The sequence below is a fragment of the Cinclus cinclus genome, chromosome 18 (assembly GCF_963662255.1).
Source record: "Cinclus cinclus chromosome 18, bCinCin1.1, whole genome shotgun sequence".
NCBI lineage: Eukaryota > Metazoa > Chordata > Aves > Passeriformes > Cinclidae > Cinclus > Cinclus cinclus.
The window spans coordinates 9250195-9268439 of record NC_085063.1 but is presented as its reverse complement, the minus strand read 5'-3'; the positions used below and the strand labels follow the sequence as shown (position 1 = coordinate 9268439).

Sequence of the window (18245 nt, the reverse complement as noted above, 5' to 3'; positions counted from 1 at the left end):
CAAGGCAGTTTGAATTTCTCTTCCTGTCAGCTCCCTCCTCTCCCTCCCTGCATCCTTCCGTGTGAGATGACTCATCCTGGAGATGATCTTGGGTTTTGTCTGATGGCTCCTGCCCATTTTGGCTGCAGCAAAGTCTGATTGCAGAGCGATGGCACAGGAGGAAAACCTGCGCAGGGGCGCCTGGTGAGCCAGGTGAGCTGCTAACATCACCCAGGGAGAATAAAAGCAATGCAAGAGTTCACATTCTGTCTGTCTCCCAGCAGCAGAAGTGTAAGCCCCAGGAGTGATGCCTGTTTTAAACCCTTAATTCCCAAACTATCAATAATGTTGCAAACTCACAGGGTTTTGCAGGAATCAACGGGCTGATTTCAAACACTTAGTGCAGGATGCACCAGAGTTAAAAATGCATCAATTGGGCTGACTTTCTCTGCGTGCTCTCGCAGTATCCGGTTTTCCCAACCCCCAAAATTGTTTCCTTGGTTTCTCTCCTCTCAGTTTTGAGGTCCTGCTAAAGGGCCGTTATCTGAGTTAGTTCTGACGTGGGGGTGGTCGGACTCTGCTGGGCGACAGCCACCATGGGGATTTCCATGCCTAGTCAGGCCGGATTGTTAGTCCCCTCCGAGTTCTTGCAGGCATAGGCCACATCCTTGGCGATGCTGCACATCCTGTTGGACATCTGGAGCTCGGTCCTGAAGGCAGTGGGGAAGCAGAACTTCTTGAAGCAGGCCTTGAAGTTCTCATCCAAGAAGGCGTAGAGCACGGGGTTCAGGCTGCTGTTGGCGTATCCCAGCGCGGTGCAGAAGCAGGAGATGGCCAGCTCCAACTCGCTTTCTGCCTTGGCACCCAAGCACTGCACCAGCACAAAAATCTGGATGGGAGTCCAGCAAACGATGAAGACTGCCACCACCACCAGGACCATGCGGGTGATGCGCCTCAGGTTCCGGTCCTTCTCCTTGGAGCCTGAGAGAACACGGACGTTCTTGAGCCGCCTGATCATGAGGCTGTAGCAAATGGTGATGATCAACACAGGGATCATAAAGGAGAAGAGAAAGACACAGATGCCAAACACTGGATCCCAGTAGTCCACGGGAGAAGGGAGCTTAATTAGACAATCAATTTCTGCAAGGGTAAAAGAATAAAATGGGAAGGAAGATCAGCAAGCACAGATCAAGCAGAAAAGCATCTGCACATTCAGATTGGTTAAGGTTAGTTAGGTTAATGGTTGGACTTGATCGTAGAGGGCTTTCCTAGCCAAACATAACAATTCTATGTTTAATGTTCAATTCCTCACATAACAATTCTATGTTTAGCACTAGAAAATCAGTAGCAGTGATAGAGGTAGGGGCAAAGTTAAGGTGATTTTACAGCACCTTTGATGAAACTAGCACCCCTCTCCCTGGGATCTCCTGCCTTCTAGCACCTCCCACCCAATGGATGCAGTTTTACTGACCATTGTTCTCGTTCTCTGCAGATCCCATCACCATGGCTGGGATGCCAAAGACAGAAGCTAGTGCCCAGATGCAAACATTGACCACCTTGGCCTTGTGGGGCGTGCGGATGTCCAGGGCTTTGATGGGGTGGCAGATGGCAATGTAGCGATCCACGCTCATCATCGTCAGCGTGAAGGTGCTGGTGAACATGTTGTAGTAGTCAATGGAGATGGCAATCTTGCACAGGACATTGCCAAAGGGCCAGAAGCCCAGGAATGTGTCTGTTCCCTGGAAGGGCAAGGTCATCAGGCACAGGGTGTCAGCCAGAGCGAGGTTAAAGATGTAAATGTTGGTGGCTGTCTTCATCTTGGTGAATCTGAAACACAGGAATGAGCAATGGTTAGAGCTCCCTGACCTGGGGATCCATGCTGGGTCAGACACTGAACTTTACTGAAGTAGATTCTGCTGCTTTTGAGAGGACATGCTGTGTTTTCTTATCTAATGAGATTGGACATCCTCACCTTTCAACCTCCCACAGGTTTATCAGCACACAGTTCAGCCAATCTCCCACAACACCACAAATGGTCCCTCCACAATCAGTTCCATGAGCAGGAGAATCAATCCCTCACACTGCCAGTGAATACCATGAAAGCCTGAGGCTGTCAACTCAGACAGTTTCTTGAAAAATTTCTTCAATAAGGCCAACTTCGGATTTCACTACCTATGGCTGCATTGTTAAAAGTATTGGTGAGAGCTTTAGCCAGTAAGCTGATTTGAAAGGTGCAGGGGTAAATTGATCAGCCATTTGATATGGGCTCATAGCTAGAGAGCATGGCTAATGTGAGCTGTCAAATCAGAGCAGGAAAAATGGCCAACCCTGGCCAGCCAAAAACTGGTGAGGAACTAGGTTTAAATCAGAAATCAAAATGTCACAATGGATCTCTCTGGAGAAAGGAGTAAAGTCACAAGGCAAACTCTAAAGATTTTGTTGTCATTTCAATATTACTTTCACCACATGAACTTACTGCCCTGAAGGAAGAGTCACCTTGTTCTAATGGCAATCATCTCCTTTTCACACTTGGGAAATGATGCAGAGCCACCTGAGATCACCTATCCAGGGGGATGTGTAGAAATGGAAGTTCAACAGTGACTCTGTGACTGATTCTAACATTTCAGCTCCAGGATATTCCTCTCATGGGCAGAATAAGAGCTCAAATAGGTATAATTTTAAAACTACAGCTCATCCATCATTTACTCTACTAATGGCCTTTGCAGAAACATGGCCAAAAATGGCAGACAATGATGTTATTAACAGAGTGCAAGCTCATTTGAGGGTAACACTTCTACCCATAAACTGATGCACTATTTTCAGTCTGATACATGCTAAAATATTACAGGGTCTGATTTGACCTAAAAAGCTCCTTTTGCCAATTTGACTCAGAGCAGCAAATCCACAACTGCCCTTCTCAGTGCTGTGCCCTCCTCTGAGGGTCTGAGCTTCTTCAGCTCTTGATAAATTATTTGAATGTTTTGGCAGAACATTATCACTGGCATATTCTGAACTCTGCTGTGACACATGCTGACCTGGCCAGGTTTGCAAGAGAAGCAGACAGGGGAGCCACGATCCAGACTACAAAGTTTATTTTTTTACCTGCCTTGGAGTTCTAAGCTGGGCTTGTATCAAAAGTCTGAAAGCAGCTTCAGAAAGCAAACCAGATGATCCTATTTTTGACCCTGAAAGCCAAAGGAAGCTTTTGGAGGTGAGCAGGGAAGGAAATGTTGGAAATACTTTGAGGTCCCCACACAAGCCTGAGTGAGGCTTTTTCTGGCCCAGAAATCAATCACAGCTTCTTAGAAAGCCAGCCCAGACAAACTTACATAACCAAGAGCAGTAGAAGGGAAATACTGGTGCCTTTCCTTTTGTGATGGGATGAATGAGCAAAAGCACTTTGCAAATCCAACATAACCAGGCAGCTGCCAGGGCTTTACGCTTTGGCATTTCCCAAAGAGAATTACATCAGCCTCCAGTGCCCTGAACTCCAGGAGCATCTCAGGGTGGCCAAATTTTCCTTTCTTGAATTCTTGCACTTGGCATGAAAGTGGCAAAGGCCAGGGGGATGAATTGGGGCTGGGAGTGGATTCACTTTCCCCTCCAGATCAGCAGAGGGGATTAAATTGAAGAAGCGAAATCAGTTTTATCAGCTCAGGCTTTAGGAAATTATTCAGCCACCCAAGATTGTGCTGGCAAAGGTCTCCTGGGAGCTGCAGTTTCCTCTGAGCACCACAGACCTGGCTGGGCTGGCTCAACCTTCCCAAATGTTAAGTTTGTTGCAGTCCATCCTTCCAGGAGGGCTGGTGCCAGAGGCAATTCATCAACATGCCTCTAACCCTGACAGCTTTTACTGACATTATAATTCCAGGGAATAACAATTTTGAGCAATGGTGAACAACATTACTGCGAAACGGTAAAAATTAAAGGTTGTTCCTCTTTTATTTTTTGTTATTGACCAGTGGGAGAAACTCACTGCAACAATTCACCCACCTCCAAGCCCCATCCAGCATCCATGGGGGACAAAGCTGCCTCCCTGCATGCTCCAGCACTCAGAAGTTTGGGGCATCTCAGCCAACCCTGAATTCAGGGTGTGCAGGGCAAATGTTCAGCTCCTTCCCACATCCCTCCAGCCCCACTGGCCCCACTCCTCCCAGACACTTCTCAGCATGAATTCAGAATCCAAGTGCAATTGTTCTGCCTGGCCCTGCAAAATCCCTCAGTGCACAGGTTCCTCTCCTCTGCCTCCTTCCTCACCACCTCCTTGAGGTGATAGCAGAGTCACCTTCCCTGCTCCAACAGGACTCTCTGAGGTCGCTGTCCCACCACTTCCTTCAACCCACCTTCCAGAAGAATTTAAAGCTGTTTTTGCACTCTTGAAAGGGGGCGAAATTAATTTACACCTAATTAATTACTTCCACACCACTTTCTCTACATGCTGAGAGCCAACAGCCATTGTCCCAACCAACCAATGTTCCCAAACCTTTCCAGAATGTTCAACACACACAAAAATCAATCACTTCTCTGTGGATTAATCTCTATTTCTTTTCTTCCAGAACTGAGAGTGCTCTTTCTCTTAATCTGCACCAAAAAAAAAAAGAAACATTAAACTGTCAGGCTTTAGGAGGTACCTCAGTCTCCTCCCCCACAACACAAATCTGCAGCAGATAAACCTGTGGATTCCATGGAGGACATTAACCACCTGCTGGGGCACTTTCTTGCACTCTGCCACGGCGGTAATTTCCTAATGGAGCATCTCCCACAGGGTGGTGCTCAGCTCTCCATCCAGCTCCCCCTTTGTCACAACAGTAATTGCTTCGCTCTGCTCTCCTCTCAGATGCTGAAGTCTAAGAGGAAAAACACCTGGGTATCAGCTCAGCACTTGTCTTCCTCCCCCTTTTTGGTACGTGGACCCTGCGGTGAGGGGAACACACGTTCTGGGAGAGGAGATGAAGGGTAAGTAGGTAGGACACAGCCTCGGGGCTTTCAGGACCTGTTCCTCACAAGAACAGATTCTGCCCCTGGCTGAGCCGCAGGGCGAGTTGCAGACCTGTTTTTGCATCTTTCCCTTTTCCACCCGGCCACGGCAAGGCTGCAAGGCAAGGTCTGGGGTTAAAAACCAGCAAACCCAAAACCCAAAACGGAGCTGCAGACACCAAGGGCAGAGGCACCAGAGCAGAGCCTGCAGCCCTGCAAAACCCTGAGAATTGTTTCCAGGAGATCTCTGCCTCTTGGAGCCTCTTGATTTTGAAATGTGTAGCTCCAGCTAATTAGGATGCAGACAGTGTTGTTCACCTTGAGCAGCTCCCTCCATCCCCACCTCACACCCCAGCAGCAGTGTCAGCCTTTGCCCCCCATCCCTGCTCCAGAAAGCAAAACAGAGCAGAAAAGGTTCAAAGAGGATTTTTACTGAGCTGCTCCCACCCTGTGATGGTGGTAATCAGCCCCAGTTCTCTCCCATCTCTGATCCCAGCCTGCTCCCATCCCTCAGGTTGTGTGAAGCTGATATTTGATCTGGCACGTTCTGTCATGATTTGTGTCCCCTCAGCCGTCCGCCCACACCGTGCTCTCTGCATCCCTGCTGCTCTGATCACCATCCCAGAGCCCCCTCAGCCTGAAACTTCTGACCAGTGCAAGATGATTTATTCTAAATGGTCCAACAGGCCATGAAAAAAACGCATACAATTTAAGAAGGGCAAATTTAAATTAGCCTGGCCACTGAGGCCAGACAGTACAGCAACAGCAGCCACCAGCACAGCCCCTAAAGCTATAAATTACCCAGCTAGACAGAGACTGAATAGCAGGGGCTAGTAAGGGAATCTGCAGCCAGCCACGACGAGCACGGACTTTGGGACAGATGATCTTCTTGTCCTTGAGTCTCACCTCTGTGTCTGGGGAACAGCAGTGGAAAACCAGCCCTGCCCTTCCCTCCAGGTGCTCTCTGGGGACTGCTCTGGATGGTGCTGCCATGCCAAGGGAGGAGGCTCTGTAGCTGTTGCTGCTGCAAAGGTTTCAGGGGCTCTCAGGGATGCTCCCACAACCCTGAGCAGGTGCTTGGCTACCAGGAATGGTGCTCTGGTCTAAGGAGAGCATTCATCAGCATCCACCCTGCAGCAGGATGCTCTTATCCCTGCTCGTGGGTCGGATCTGCCTCTGCTGGCATCCAGAATGCTTCTGGGAATTGCCCAGTCTCTAAAAAACTCTGGGAACCAAGACCCATGTTAAACATCACAGATTTACTGCTGTACATGGGCAACTCCTCAACAAAGAGCCCTTCAACACACACTGGAGCTACAGGACCTATGCTAGCAGGAGCCAGATGTGGCTACATGGGTCGTGTGGCTGAGCCCAGCTCACCTGGGCTCATGGGGACCCAGAAACCAGAGAGCTGCAGACCTGTCCTTTGCAGCCATTTTCACAGCAAGATCCCGTCCTGCTCACCTCACCATCCTCACCCAGCTTCACTCACTCTCCAGGGCAAAGAACCCTTGATGTGGGTTTTATTTCTCTGTAGATTGCAATATTTATGTCTATCTATTTTATTTTTCAAGGAAAAACTAAGAGGCAGATTTGGAGACAACAAAGGTCTCAGATGGCCCCACTCATGTCTGCTGGGCTCCCACTGCATGAAGCACTCACTTCATTCCAGCTCTGAGACACACAGCTGGTCCAGGCTTTTCCCTTAGAAAGCTTTCTATTAAGAAATCAGCATCTCTAAAATGTCATAATTAACTTCATTTCCCTTGTCTCATCACAGCCAGCTGCCCTCACCCCTATTCTCAGGGACTGAGGCAGTTTTCAAGCAGAACAACATTTGGCACAGCGTCCCCAGGCAGGCTCATGGTTCAGACACCTCCCCATCATGTCTTTCCTCCTAAAGCTTCACCTGGAGGCAGCAGATGAAGATGGAGGGGCCTGACAGCCCCAAACTGCCTAAAACATTGCTTGAAAGTCTCTGAAAGGTGTTCTGCCATAAAGAAAGCAGAGCACCCCCAGCATTTTGCCAGGCTCCCAACAGAGAGCTGCCACAGCTATGAGGATTGCACAAGAAATGAGGCAGCATTCCCGTGGGGGTTTGAACTGGAGGAATGGTGTCCTCTAGATCCCACTGCTAAGCATCACAGCAGCATGATGAAGCCAGGGACAAGCTGCACCTTGTCCCTCCCCTGGATCACCAATGGCTGGCAGAGATTTGGGGCCTCTGTCATATCCCTGTAAGAACACCTGGGTCAGCCCCACCCCCAGGAATACACCCTCCTTCCCCTTTGCTTTCCTTCCTAAATACAAAGATCTTGGGCAAGCAGCCTTGCAGACTTCAGTTAATAGCTAGGAGGGATCTCAGCAGCCTGGTTTCCCCCACTCTCCCCCCAAACCCTCTGTTCAGCTCCTTGTTTCACATTCATTAAGAAGCAGAACAAGAAATATATGCAGAAGAGAGCAAACAGCAGAAGGAGGAGGGAGGGGAGGCATCGTCTCTGCTGGCAAGGAGCTCCACGATGAGGCAGCAGAACAAAGCCACAGACGAGGCAGGTTCCCACAATAGGCCCTTTACTGTCCAGGAATTCGTGTTCCTGACAAGAGCCCTTCTCCATCTTACCCAATTAGTGCTGCTCAGCACTGGAAGGCACTGACAGTCACATGATGACTGTCCCTATAAATTAACCATTCCAAATGTTAAATCACTCCAAATACAATACAGAAGTAGGCTGGGTTCTACAACAGAGGGGAAAACCTAGAGGAGGCTTCGAATTTGTACTTTTGTGTGAAATACAGGGAGATTTTTAAACTTTCCCCTTGGTGCTGCAGAAAACTCATTTGGGAGGAACAAAAAATGAACTTTCCTGATGCCTCCAACTTCTTCAAGTGCTGGTATTAGAGTCTTTTAATTTCCAAACTCCCTCAAAACCAGGAAACATTTACTGTCTGTGATACTACCTGTCTTTTTCTGAAAGGTAGTACACCATTTTCTTATGGGCTGTGTAATATGTTGAAGCCTGGTTATCATTGCTAAAACATGGGGGGAAAAAAAGCTTGTTGGGGTGCACATTACCTACAGTGATGAAGGTGCAGCACAGAGGGTTTGCTGATCATTTTTCCATTAATTTATCATTAAGAGCCCCTAAACCCTGTGTTGACTTACCAGGAAGCAACTTCCAACCTATTCAAGACATGAAGCACTAAAGCTCTAATCTGAGGAGAAAAGCCTGTGTTTGAGAAGTTCATCTGCATCCTCCTTGTGGGGCCACAGTTTGGCAGCTCTTTATCAATCTGTGTATGTGGCCAGGGTCAAGAGTTTGAATATGATTCATCCTCACACCTGCTCCTGACCTGACCAGACAGGGAAAGGAGAGAAGAATCCTGGGCAGAGATAACCAGAAGTTGTTACTCATCCACTCAAGGGTCATTGCCTTGGCTCTAACTCAGTGGTGGTCTCAGCTCAGTCCTGAGCTCCCAAGGAACATGGGTGGGGAACAGCAGCTCCTACACATGCTCTAGCTCAGTTATAACCTCCCCAGCACACCCTTTTCATTTCTGAATAAAGGGAAATACAGAAATGGAAAAACCTGAGGGAGATTGACGTGGCCCCTGTCTTCAGTTTTCAGTTGCTTAAAAACGTGTAAAATGAGAGGACACACACAAAAAGAGTTACATTCCATGGGAAATTCTAGTGCCAAATCCCACTTTCTTCTTCTGAGTATCTTTTATCCAACTGGAAGGTATCAAAGTCAAAAAGGTGTGGAGCAGAAGCCAGTATTTTTCATGGTTAGCAACAACACAGCCATGGCACCCTGCCCAGGACACCAGTTTGGGACACTCATATTACTGGTGATCCTCCAGTCCCACCTTTGGGCAGGGCCAGCAGGATCCTGCTGTGCACATCCCACCAGGCCTTTGCAGACAGGGAAAAGATTTCTACCAAGGCTTCTCCTTACACACATTGAGGCTCATGCATGGGGTAAGGCCTCTCTTCTTCCTCTGCTGCACACAGGCTGGCATTCCCATGCAGCCACATCAGCATCATCAGATGAGGGATTCCAGCTCCCAGAGCATCACTACTCACACACTTACACACACCCACAAGCTACTCCAATGATTGCTACTACACTGAGCAGGAACAGAGCTCTCCAGACATGGCACCAGCGTGCTGCAAACCTCCTCTCTGCATCTGCACACTCCCTGGGGCTAATGGGATCCCCTCTCAGAGCCATAAACTCCTCAGCTAAAAGAGCACAGACAGGCAGCCTGATGAACAGTCACGTCACTTTGCCCTTGGAGCAGAGATTTAACCACCCTTCACTGACTTCTGGTACCAAAGACCTAATTTTGCAGCATCTTCCCCAGTCAAGTTGTAGTTATGCAGGGGAAAGGTGCTGTGGAAGCAGTTGGGCTCCTGGCAGGAACAAGACAATCTCATCAGTCTCTGAATACCTACTAAATACTTCCATCTTCTGTGGAAGGATTCAGCCTGTCTTTTCTGTGCTGGCAGCTTCCATCTGCACCAGGAATCTGCTCCAAGATGTGGCTAAAATGGAAGCTCCTTCCTTTACACGCAGGGTGCAGAGATCAGAAGGGGGATTCTGGGGTTTTACATAATCACAGCCCTAAGTGCTGCACAAACTTATTCTGTACTTACAAGGCTTCTGATTCCCAGAACCAAAAGAGTTTGAGCCACAGCAGAAGCAAACAGAGACACTCAAAATGCCAACAATGGGCAGGGATGATGGATTGGTGCATCTTCTGTGCTGTCCCTCTGCAAAGGTCCCCTCCACTCTCCTGACTTCAGCACAAGGAGCCAGAGAAGTTGCCCTCAACTCTGCAATATCCTCTCACATCTTATCTAAGTCTGCAGGCTTCAAAGGGTTGGAAGGGTTTTTCCTCCTGTAAAAGTAAAAGGAAGCTTCCCAGCAAGCTCTTTCTTTTGCACCAAGATTGAGCTTTGGAAAGAGCCAGCTCCCAGATGGAGCAGCACCTGCAAACACAGCTGGGGTGCCGGACAGAGCACAGGAAGAAGAAGTCCCATTTTAAGGAGCCAGCACACCCTGGCAGTGGAATGCTCCCAGCACATTGCCCTCCCTGGTGTTATCGAGCTCCCTAAAATAAGAAGAAGAAAAAAAAAAAAGCCCCCTTTTTTTGAGCAGATCTGCTCACTCTGTTCCATTCTCTGGGTTAAACTTTAGGAGGCACCAGAGGGCAGCTGAAAACTGGCAGAAACCTTCATCTCAGCCTAGGAAAGGAAAAAGAAAAAAAAAACAAAAAAAGAAAAAAGAAAACCAAAACAATAAAACAAATACCACACCATTACCTCTAAAGCATGCTTCTAACCTCAGAGAAGCGCCTGCCTGCTTTACCCGCAGCAGGGATGGAGGAAGGGAAGGTCTGCCCCGCTCCCAGCTTTCCCGGAGCCTCCCTGGTGTCCTACCTGACGATCACATACATGACGGAGCAGTTGCCCACCAGCCCCACAATGCACACGATAGAGTAGACGACCACGATGGTGATCTTGATGCTGAGCGGCAAGAAACCGTCCCCTGTGCTGTTGTTGAACCAGCTGCTGGGCAGAAAGCTCAGGTTGAGCATGGAGGAGTCGTTCAGCAGCTTCCTCAGGTCGGGGTCTTCAAAAATATGGGCAGGGAAGAGCGGGTCCATCCTGAAGCAGCAGCCTGCGCCAAGGAACTGGGGCAGCAAGAGACAGCTTAAAAATCTGCTGATCAAACGGGTGGCAGGGGCTGTAGCAAGGCAAGTGCATGAGAAACGCTGGGGAAGGGTGAATTATTACCAGGGAGAAGGATGATTTACCGCCACGGAACACAGCCCCCCCCTCCCCAGGAGCATTTTAATGGGATGCCACCCTGAGAGCCTGGCGCATCCCGAGCACACAGGGATCGCGCATATCCCCACACCGCCGGCGCAGGGGACGTGCGGGCTGCACACATCATCCTTTCTTCCCAGGGGTTGGATGTCCCCACCTGCCTCTCGCATCCCTGCGGGTCGGTGAGTCCCCCACACGCGGTTTGGTGCCCCCAGACCTTCCACTGCCGCCCGCGTACCCCGAGAGCCACGGGCGCTCCGGCACTACCCCACCGGTCCACATCACGCTAAAACAGCAGGAAAAGCCCGAAGTTGGCAATAAACCCCAGGCGGGTGCTTACCTGCGGCGGGTCCCCTGTAGCGCGGCTCCGGAGCGGACTCCGCTCCCCGCGGTCACATCCAGCAGCCCCGGGCCGGGGAATGGGGGAGGACACGGGACAAAGCCGGGGCTCCGCAGGTGGAGGAGGGGAAAGGGCTGCTCTCGCAGGCAGGGATGCTGCCAGCGCAGGGGGCTGCACCCCGGAGCCCACGTTTTTAAGGAAAAGGGAGGGATGAGGGAGAGGGGAGGGAGGACGGAGGGCGGCTGGGCAGAGCCAGGCTGCCGGGCTGCTCCCACTGCGTAAGAGAAAAGCGGGAGGGGAAAGGAGAAAAAAAAAGGGGGGGGGGGGGGGGGGAGGTGGGGGGAGAATGATAAATAACCAAACGCGGAGAGGGGAAGGCAAGCCCACACCTGCCAGACACGGGCAGCGTGGTCCCCCCGTCCCGGGGGAGATGCGGTGGTCTCCCCGTCCCACCCCCGGAGCGGCGAGAGGGGGTTCAGCATCCCCCAAACCCACCCTGCCGCAACCCCCGGCCAGCAGCCTACCTGCGGTGAGCTCCCAGCAGGAGATGCTGGGAAGAAGGGAAGAATCGGGAAAGGCTACTGGGGAGATCGGGATTCGGGAAGCAGATTCCTCCCTCCTCTGCAATTGTGCAACCTGAGCGCTGTTCTAGCGCAGGAGCAGCGGAATGGGGAATCTGACCTAGAAACTGGCAAAAAAAAAAAAAAAAAAAGCGAGGAGGAATGACAACTATGGGGAGAAAATTATTAGTATTTAGTATTCTTCTAGCAGCATTAACTAAAGGTCGTTTTGGTAACCTAAACCATCCTGCACTTCTCATCTGAGTTAGATATTTCAGAAGCTGCAGTGGTAAATTCCTTACCTCAAGGTGGGGTGATCCACACAGACCCCACAAGTAACTGTACTTCCCAGCCTGGCTGTGGGACATTGACCCTTGATACTCATTTCCCGGGAGCTGCAGAGTCCCTCAGGTAGGCCAGCCCCCAAACAAGATGCACAGAGGACTTTGGGGCCCACCCCCAGTTTGATCCCAGATCAGAGATGGTTTGACTGCTGAGTACCAGAGCCCCCTGGTCTGGCACCTCTGGCCATCCAACATCTGCAGTATTTCCCCAAAGAAGCCATTTCCCAGCATTTTGGGGAAATTTCTCAGTGTTGGGGACACAAACAGAGACACACACAGATCAGAACAAATTCAGGGCATGCTTGCCCAAGAGGTGGAGAAAAAGAACATGAGCTCTTGGATATCAGATGTTTTTTCTCTTCCCAACCCACAGCCATCCCAACAAAGAGCTCGTGGGCCCCAGCAGGCAGCCAGGGCTACCCCTTTGTGCTCCAGCTCTCCTTTATTGGATATTTGGAGATATTTAGCAAAGAAAGCTGCACCTTCTTCACCAGGAACACAATGCTAAGGTATGGTGCTTTATGGCAATTTTCTTGAAAGCTTCAACAAGAGATCTCAGCTTTAACAGGGACAAGGGAAAAAAGCATGACCCAGAGTTCCAGCCCTCCTGCAGAACAGAACAGTCTCACTGCTTCAGAAAGTGGGGTTTTGTCAGTCCATTAATGAGAGTGTAAAATAAATATTAGACCAGACATTACCTTAATTGTCAGTGGATTGATTTCCAAAGGCTGAAGCAAGGACAGCAGTAAATCAGTGCAAGAGCTCCCAGCTGGACAGCCCAGGAGCTGACGGGAAGAGTGTTTGCAAATTCAGCTCTGCTCCTCTCTGCTGGCTCTCACCCCAACAAATGCTCTCAGCCCTTCCCATACTCCTTTACATTAATGCAGTGCTGCAAATACAGCAGGTTCACCTGCTTATCTTGTGGTTTTCTTTATGGCCTGAGAGATGTGTTTCAGAAAAGCTGCTGGAAAAGGGATCAGGAATGCACTTTGAACTACTGACAGCCAAGATATGTATGTGGGACAAATATCCTTCCAAAAATTCCCCTCATCCATCCCTCTAGTTGTTCCTCAGCATTCATCCCTTCCAGCTTTGCATGGGGAACAAAAGCCCAGGATTGTCCATGCTGTATCTTCAATCCCAGTTCTGCTGCTTCACATGATTTCATTCCAATTATTGTTCAATAATGGTGAGATCTTCCAGAATATCTCATGGTATCTTAACACATACTCCTCTCACAATCCCTGGGGTAAGAGGAGGACAATCATCTCAACAGCATTATTGCCAGATTTCTTCTTCATCAGAAGTCTCCTGTCCATTGGGGTCTATGTACCAACCCTGGGAAGGAAGACAACCTAAATTTTAACAACATTACCCTAAAACATTAACAACATTACCCATTACTACCTCCTAGCCTATTTATTTGAAAAACAGATCAGCTCTTCCACTTGAAGGTTTCTCAGCAGACAGCAAGGGAACAAAAGCCAAGAAAAGGACAAGACAAAAAGCCACCCTTCTTCCAGGTGATGCCCAGGGAACCTCTGGGGAGGCAGCAGATCTCACACACCATTAGGAGATGCTGAATTTACAACTGAGAGTCCAGAGCATCAACATGCAAGTGAAAACAACTTCCACTAGAGCAGATTGCTTGAAGTCCCATCCAACATGGCACTGAGCACTTCCAGTGATGGAGCAGCCACACACACCTTTCCCATTTCTACTTCCAAACTCCTGGAGCACCAGTATATTCTACATCAGTTATGGATGAAAAATCCTTAATTATTTCAAGGTAATCCAGTGCAAGTGCCAATAATTGCATCGTCTGCCATTTCAACCAGTTTAACTTTACAGACGTTGTTCCTAAATGTGGAGAACTTCTGCTGATTCTGCAGAAAACAGTCCTCAGCCACCTGCATCTCATAATAGCAACAGCCCACAGGGATTTATTTTTTTTTTTTTTGCCTTTCGTTTCAGGAGGTGAAGACGTCTGCATGTCAGAGCTGTTTTGCCACCTTCAGCACGGTTTGTCAATCTGTTTAATCAAGGCCAGCATGAGCAGAGAATTAATTTTTCAAGATGTGAAATCATTTTTTCATGCAGGGAATGAGCACCTGGCCTGGAGAGGAGTGGGAGAAAGGCTTGGGGGATGTGGAGTGTGCTAGAAAGCAAAGGTTCAAAAATTCAACTGTCATTCCTGGGATGATGGGCACCCGGTTAGTGGCTTGCCAAAGGTTAATTAGCTAAATTTAGACCACAACCACTGGTAATGGGTGATACTGTTCTTGAGACATGAATGATAACAAAAAATTAGCAATGATGTATCCCTTCCTAAGGCAGAGGAGCTAGAACTCGATGATCTTTACAGATCTATGGTCAACAGAGCATCAGAGAAACAAGAAAAAAAAAATAAATAAAAAGAGATAAAAATATGAAAATATTTTTTCTTGGATCCTAAAACCCACTTTTCCAGAGTAGCCTCTACAAGGGGATTCAGTGGTACTTTACTGAGACAGTGGTGACAAATTCTGTTCCTTGCATGGCGCTATAAATCATGAAAAAACACAAGATAAGAAAGATTCCACAACTGGATTATCTGCCCTCCATGGCCAGCAGACTCATTCAAAGAATGAGAAATAACATCTATTAAAAAGAAGAGGACATTGGCTTCTTCAATATTTCCAGTAATACATATTTATTGTAGCTTTTGTACTTCCTCAAGTCAGACTCATTTTAGAGATGACAGAAACCTCTGCAGACTCTTTTCTGTCCTGCTGAGCATCAGAACAAAAAGAAAACCAGAAAAACTGTTCCCAAGGAGCAAAGAAGCCCCCCCCAAAGAGGGGACAAACACACCATGGGAAAAGGAACCCCACTGACTGCAGCATGCATTGGGGTGTTACCTAAATCCCAGTCCCATCCAGGGGAATGGGGTCAGGGGGATGTCACAGGCCATGTCCTACCCTGTTCAAAGTCCCCATCTCCCTTCCATGATCCTTGATCTTCTCAGGAAGAGCAGATCTGGAACAAGATCTCAAGATGCAGATGGCAGGGTGATGGTCTAGCCCACACCAGAGGTGGCTGATCCCAGTACATCCCATACACTCTCAGACCCAGTCACAAATACAAGCTAAGACATTTACACACTGATTTTAGGTCCAGCCCAGCAGACAAAGGCAGCTGATCTTATCCATCCCCACATTCCTGAAGGGCAGCTTCATCTGCCCAATTTTGACACTTCTGTACCCTGACAACCCACCTTAATGCAGGCTGGGGACCCCCCTGCCAATTCCTGAGGCTGCAAGGAACTGATTCATAGGAACAGACATATTATACAATAAAACAATTTCCCGAAGAACCAGCTGATTGCCAGGGCCACCAGGCTAACAAAGCTGGATTCAATGGATTCCTCTTTCTAAAACAGCAAGACAGCAGAACAAGTGTAATTCATGCCCATTTCGAGCACAAATACTGAGGAAATCTCTCAGTTTCTCTTCTACACATCTACAGGGTCCATGGTAAGGAGAATAACCAGGATTAGTGCCAGCAGCCACCTGCATTTTCAGAACACTCTGTGTGCTGCTAGGCCTGACCCTCATTTACAAATAATTAGAGCAGATCCTGCTTTCACCAAAAATTCATTTAGAGCAAAATCCCCCAAGCTCCAGCAGGAGAAAGAGCACACAATGCTACTGACTTCACTGATATTTTATTGTCTGCCATCACTATTTGCAATTTTCAAGGGACTGATTATTTCAGGTGACTGCAGATGAGGCCATAAATCCTCACTGCAACATTAAAATGCATTTTACTGTCTTCCTCCTCTTTGCATTTCAAACTCATGAACCTGGAAAAAAGCAAGTCCCTCTACTCTTACAGGACATAAACCTCTCCTCACCCCCATTATTCCTTGTCCAGGACACTGATTTTTTTTCACCATTCTGGGAATGGGCACCCACCATCCAAGGCTCACTATCTGGGTGCCTCAAATGCTGCGAGTTAGGGTCTCTGATTTCAAGAAAGACAGTGATGGTTGCAGGAGTTACACAAGTAATCAGTAAGAAACAGCAGCAGATGATGAATTTGGGTTCTCTGAACACCATCCCAGCATTTTAACCTCTTATCCCTTAGGGAGGAAAACATCTCTGTGCTCAGATGGTGAATTTCACAGGAGCCTTTCAAAGTAAAGATCTGCTTATCACCTTTGTGCTGCAGCCCTTTTACATAGCCAACAGCTTAGAGACCAACAAAATCACTGCAAAAAAAAGTCTGACACCAAGATACCCAGAAACCATTTGCTGTTTGCTTCCCCCTGAACTTGCTCTCCCCAAAGAGATGTCACTCAAATTCTCACTGTTGTGTGGATCAATAGCAGCTGATGCCTGATAAACCACCCCAAGGCAAGATGTTTTCACAGCTTTAACCCACCTGAACTCAGCCCCAGAAGCCTTCCCTCATTCCATTTTCCAGCAAGAGGAAACAATAGATGTTTACTGAAAATTTCAAGCAACCCTAGAGGGAAATGTATTCCCATCAGTTTCTCAAAGGCTTGAATGTCTGCCTTGAAAAGGCTCAGATATCTGCCTTGAAAAGGCTCCAGCCCTTAACAAATCTTTAACTGGAGAGACCACCAGTTAGGTAGAGGAGATGTATGTAAATAATATGCACCAGGCAGCAGATATGTGCTGTCTCCTCACATATGCTATTTATGTGGCTGTCATGCTCTGGAGATGTCACACAAAGAGCCGTGGCAGCACCATACATGCACTCCAGCTCCCCATAATTTTATGTGGGATTGAAAGTCAACAGCCTTGCTGGGACAAGCTGGTTCCAGCAAAGCTGTGCTGAGTCACAGGAGCCAAAAAACTGGGCCTGAATATTTGACAGGATAAAAAAATTTAGACTTCTAAATGTATGTCAGAGATGGCAGTGGCTGCACCCAGCCATGCCTGCCCACAGGACCACAAGCACTGGTGGCCATGAGAGGGACTAGCCAGCACCCTGGGCTGCTCAGAGCTCACTCCCAGCTGAGGAAATTGCATTATTCCCTTACAAAAGTGATATTTAACCTTCATCACAAGCCTTTCTGTCCTTGCCTAAAGCCACAGCCTTACCTACGAAACTGCTCCATCCCACAAGCTGATCCATTTCCATGTATCCCTCACCCTCCACACAATCCCACCCCCTTCCCCAGCCCCACACAACCCTTTTGTCCCTCACCCACCCAACCCTCACCACTTGCATTCACCATGGAATAAAATTGTGTCACCTCAGTCTCCTCCTCTCCTTGGGCTCTTCCAGCCTCAGCAGAAGCTTGTGACACAAAGGCTGCAGTGGCAGCTTGGGAACTGGTAGAGTTTTTCAGACCCAGTTCAGGAAAGCCAGAGATGCTGAGACTGGGTGTTTGTGATTGAGCCAGGCTTTTGAATGTGAAAAACTGTGTGAAAAGGCCCTGAGCAACATATATCCTATTACAATTTCCTCATCTGGATGTGAAAAATAGTGTGAAAGGTCTTTAGGAAATAGATACCCTCCCACAGCTTTCACTCTCTCAGAAACACCAAGGGAACACATTTGAGGCTGTTATTTAAGTGTTTTCCAACCAGGAAACCAAAGCAGGGCACAAGCTGCATGTTGGTACCTCATCCTCTCCTTCAGACACAGGGACAGCTCCTCCAAGCCTGACCCCAGCTCTGTCCCAGTTTCTGAACCTCTCATTACCTCCCTCAAATTGCCCTCAAGAGCATTTTGCTTCACGTCTCTCCTGTTTCTTCCAGGCTTGCAGCCCCCATCACCTTGGCTGAGCAGCCAGGGGCTGTGTCCGTGTCCGGAGCAGCGTGAGCTCGGTGCTGGAGGCAGGATCTGCCAGCTGCGCTCATCACACAAACAAGCACTGACTTCTTACACCGCGTGTCTCCTGCAGGCACCGGAGAGTGCTGCAAACCCCTTGGTGAGATGGGTGCAGGGGGAGAGACGGCAGGAGCCTGGGGGTGGAAAAGGCTCATCCCCGAGTGCTGGAAGTGCCTCAGCCTTGCAGAGTGCTGCAGCTGGGAGGGACGTCCAGACTGAGGGCACCATCATCTGAGAGAAACATCCCACCAGGGAGCTGGGCCCCAGAGAGAGTGGGGCCACCCACCCCCGATGGCCTCCAGCCCACAACCGTGCGGGTCCCCAGCCCCCTTCCCACTGACCACATCCCAGCTCAGTTCACATCA

At 48.8% G+C, this 18245-nt stretch overlaps 1 protein-coding gene across 3 annotated transcripts; it reads right to left on the bottom strand.

The window, feature by feature from the left end:
• Positions 1-595: 595 nt before the first annotated feature.
• On the bottom strand, positions 596-11099 carry OPRL1 (opioid related nociceptin receptor 1). Of its 3 annotated transcripts, none has more exons than XM_062504803.1 (3): positions 10400-11099; positions 1451-1806; positions 596-1119 (listed from the first exon to the last, which is right to left on the bottom strand). In XM_062504803.1, exons 1-3 carry the CDS (start codon positions 10624-10626, stop codon positions 596-598), a joined length of 1107 nt encoding a protein of 368 aa, XP_062360787.1. In that variant the 5' UTR covers positions 10627-11099. The 3 variants fall into 3 exon arrangements, with proteins under 3 accessions (XP_062360787.1, XP_062360788.1, XP_062360789.1); XM_062504804.1 differs by having other exon boundaries at positions 10415-11099; XM_062504805.1 differs by lacking the exon at positions 10400-11099 and adding an exon at positions 7736-7750 and having other exon boundaries at positions 1451-1796.
• Between the last annotated feature and the right edge of the window lie 7146 nt (positions 11100-18245).

Coding starts and splice junctions, on each gene's coding strand:
- OPRL1 (XM_062504803.1), bottom strand. CDS start 10,626: ATGGACCCGCTCTTCCCTGCCCATATTTTTGAAGACCCCGACCTGAGG. Junction 1,807..10,399: donor GTCATGTATGTGATCGTCAG/GTAGGACACCAG, acceptor CCTGTGTTTCAG/ATTCACCAAGATGAAGACAG. Junction 1,120..1,450: donor TGCAGAGAACGAGAACAATG/GTCAGTAAAACT, acceptor TTACCCTTGCAG/AAATTGATTGTCTAATTAAG.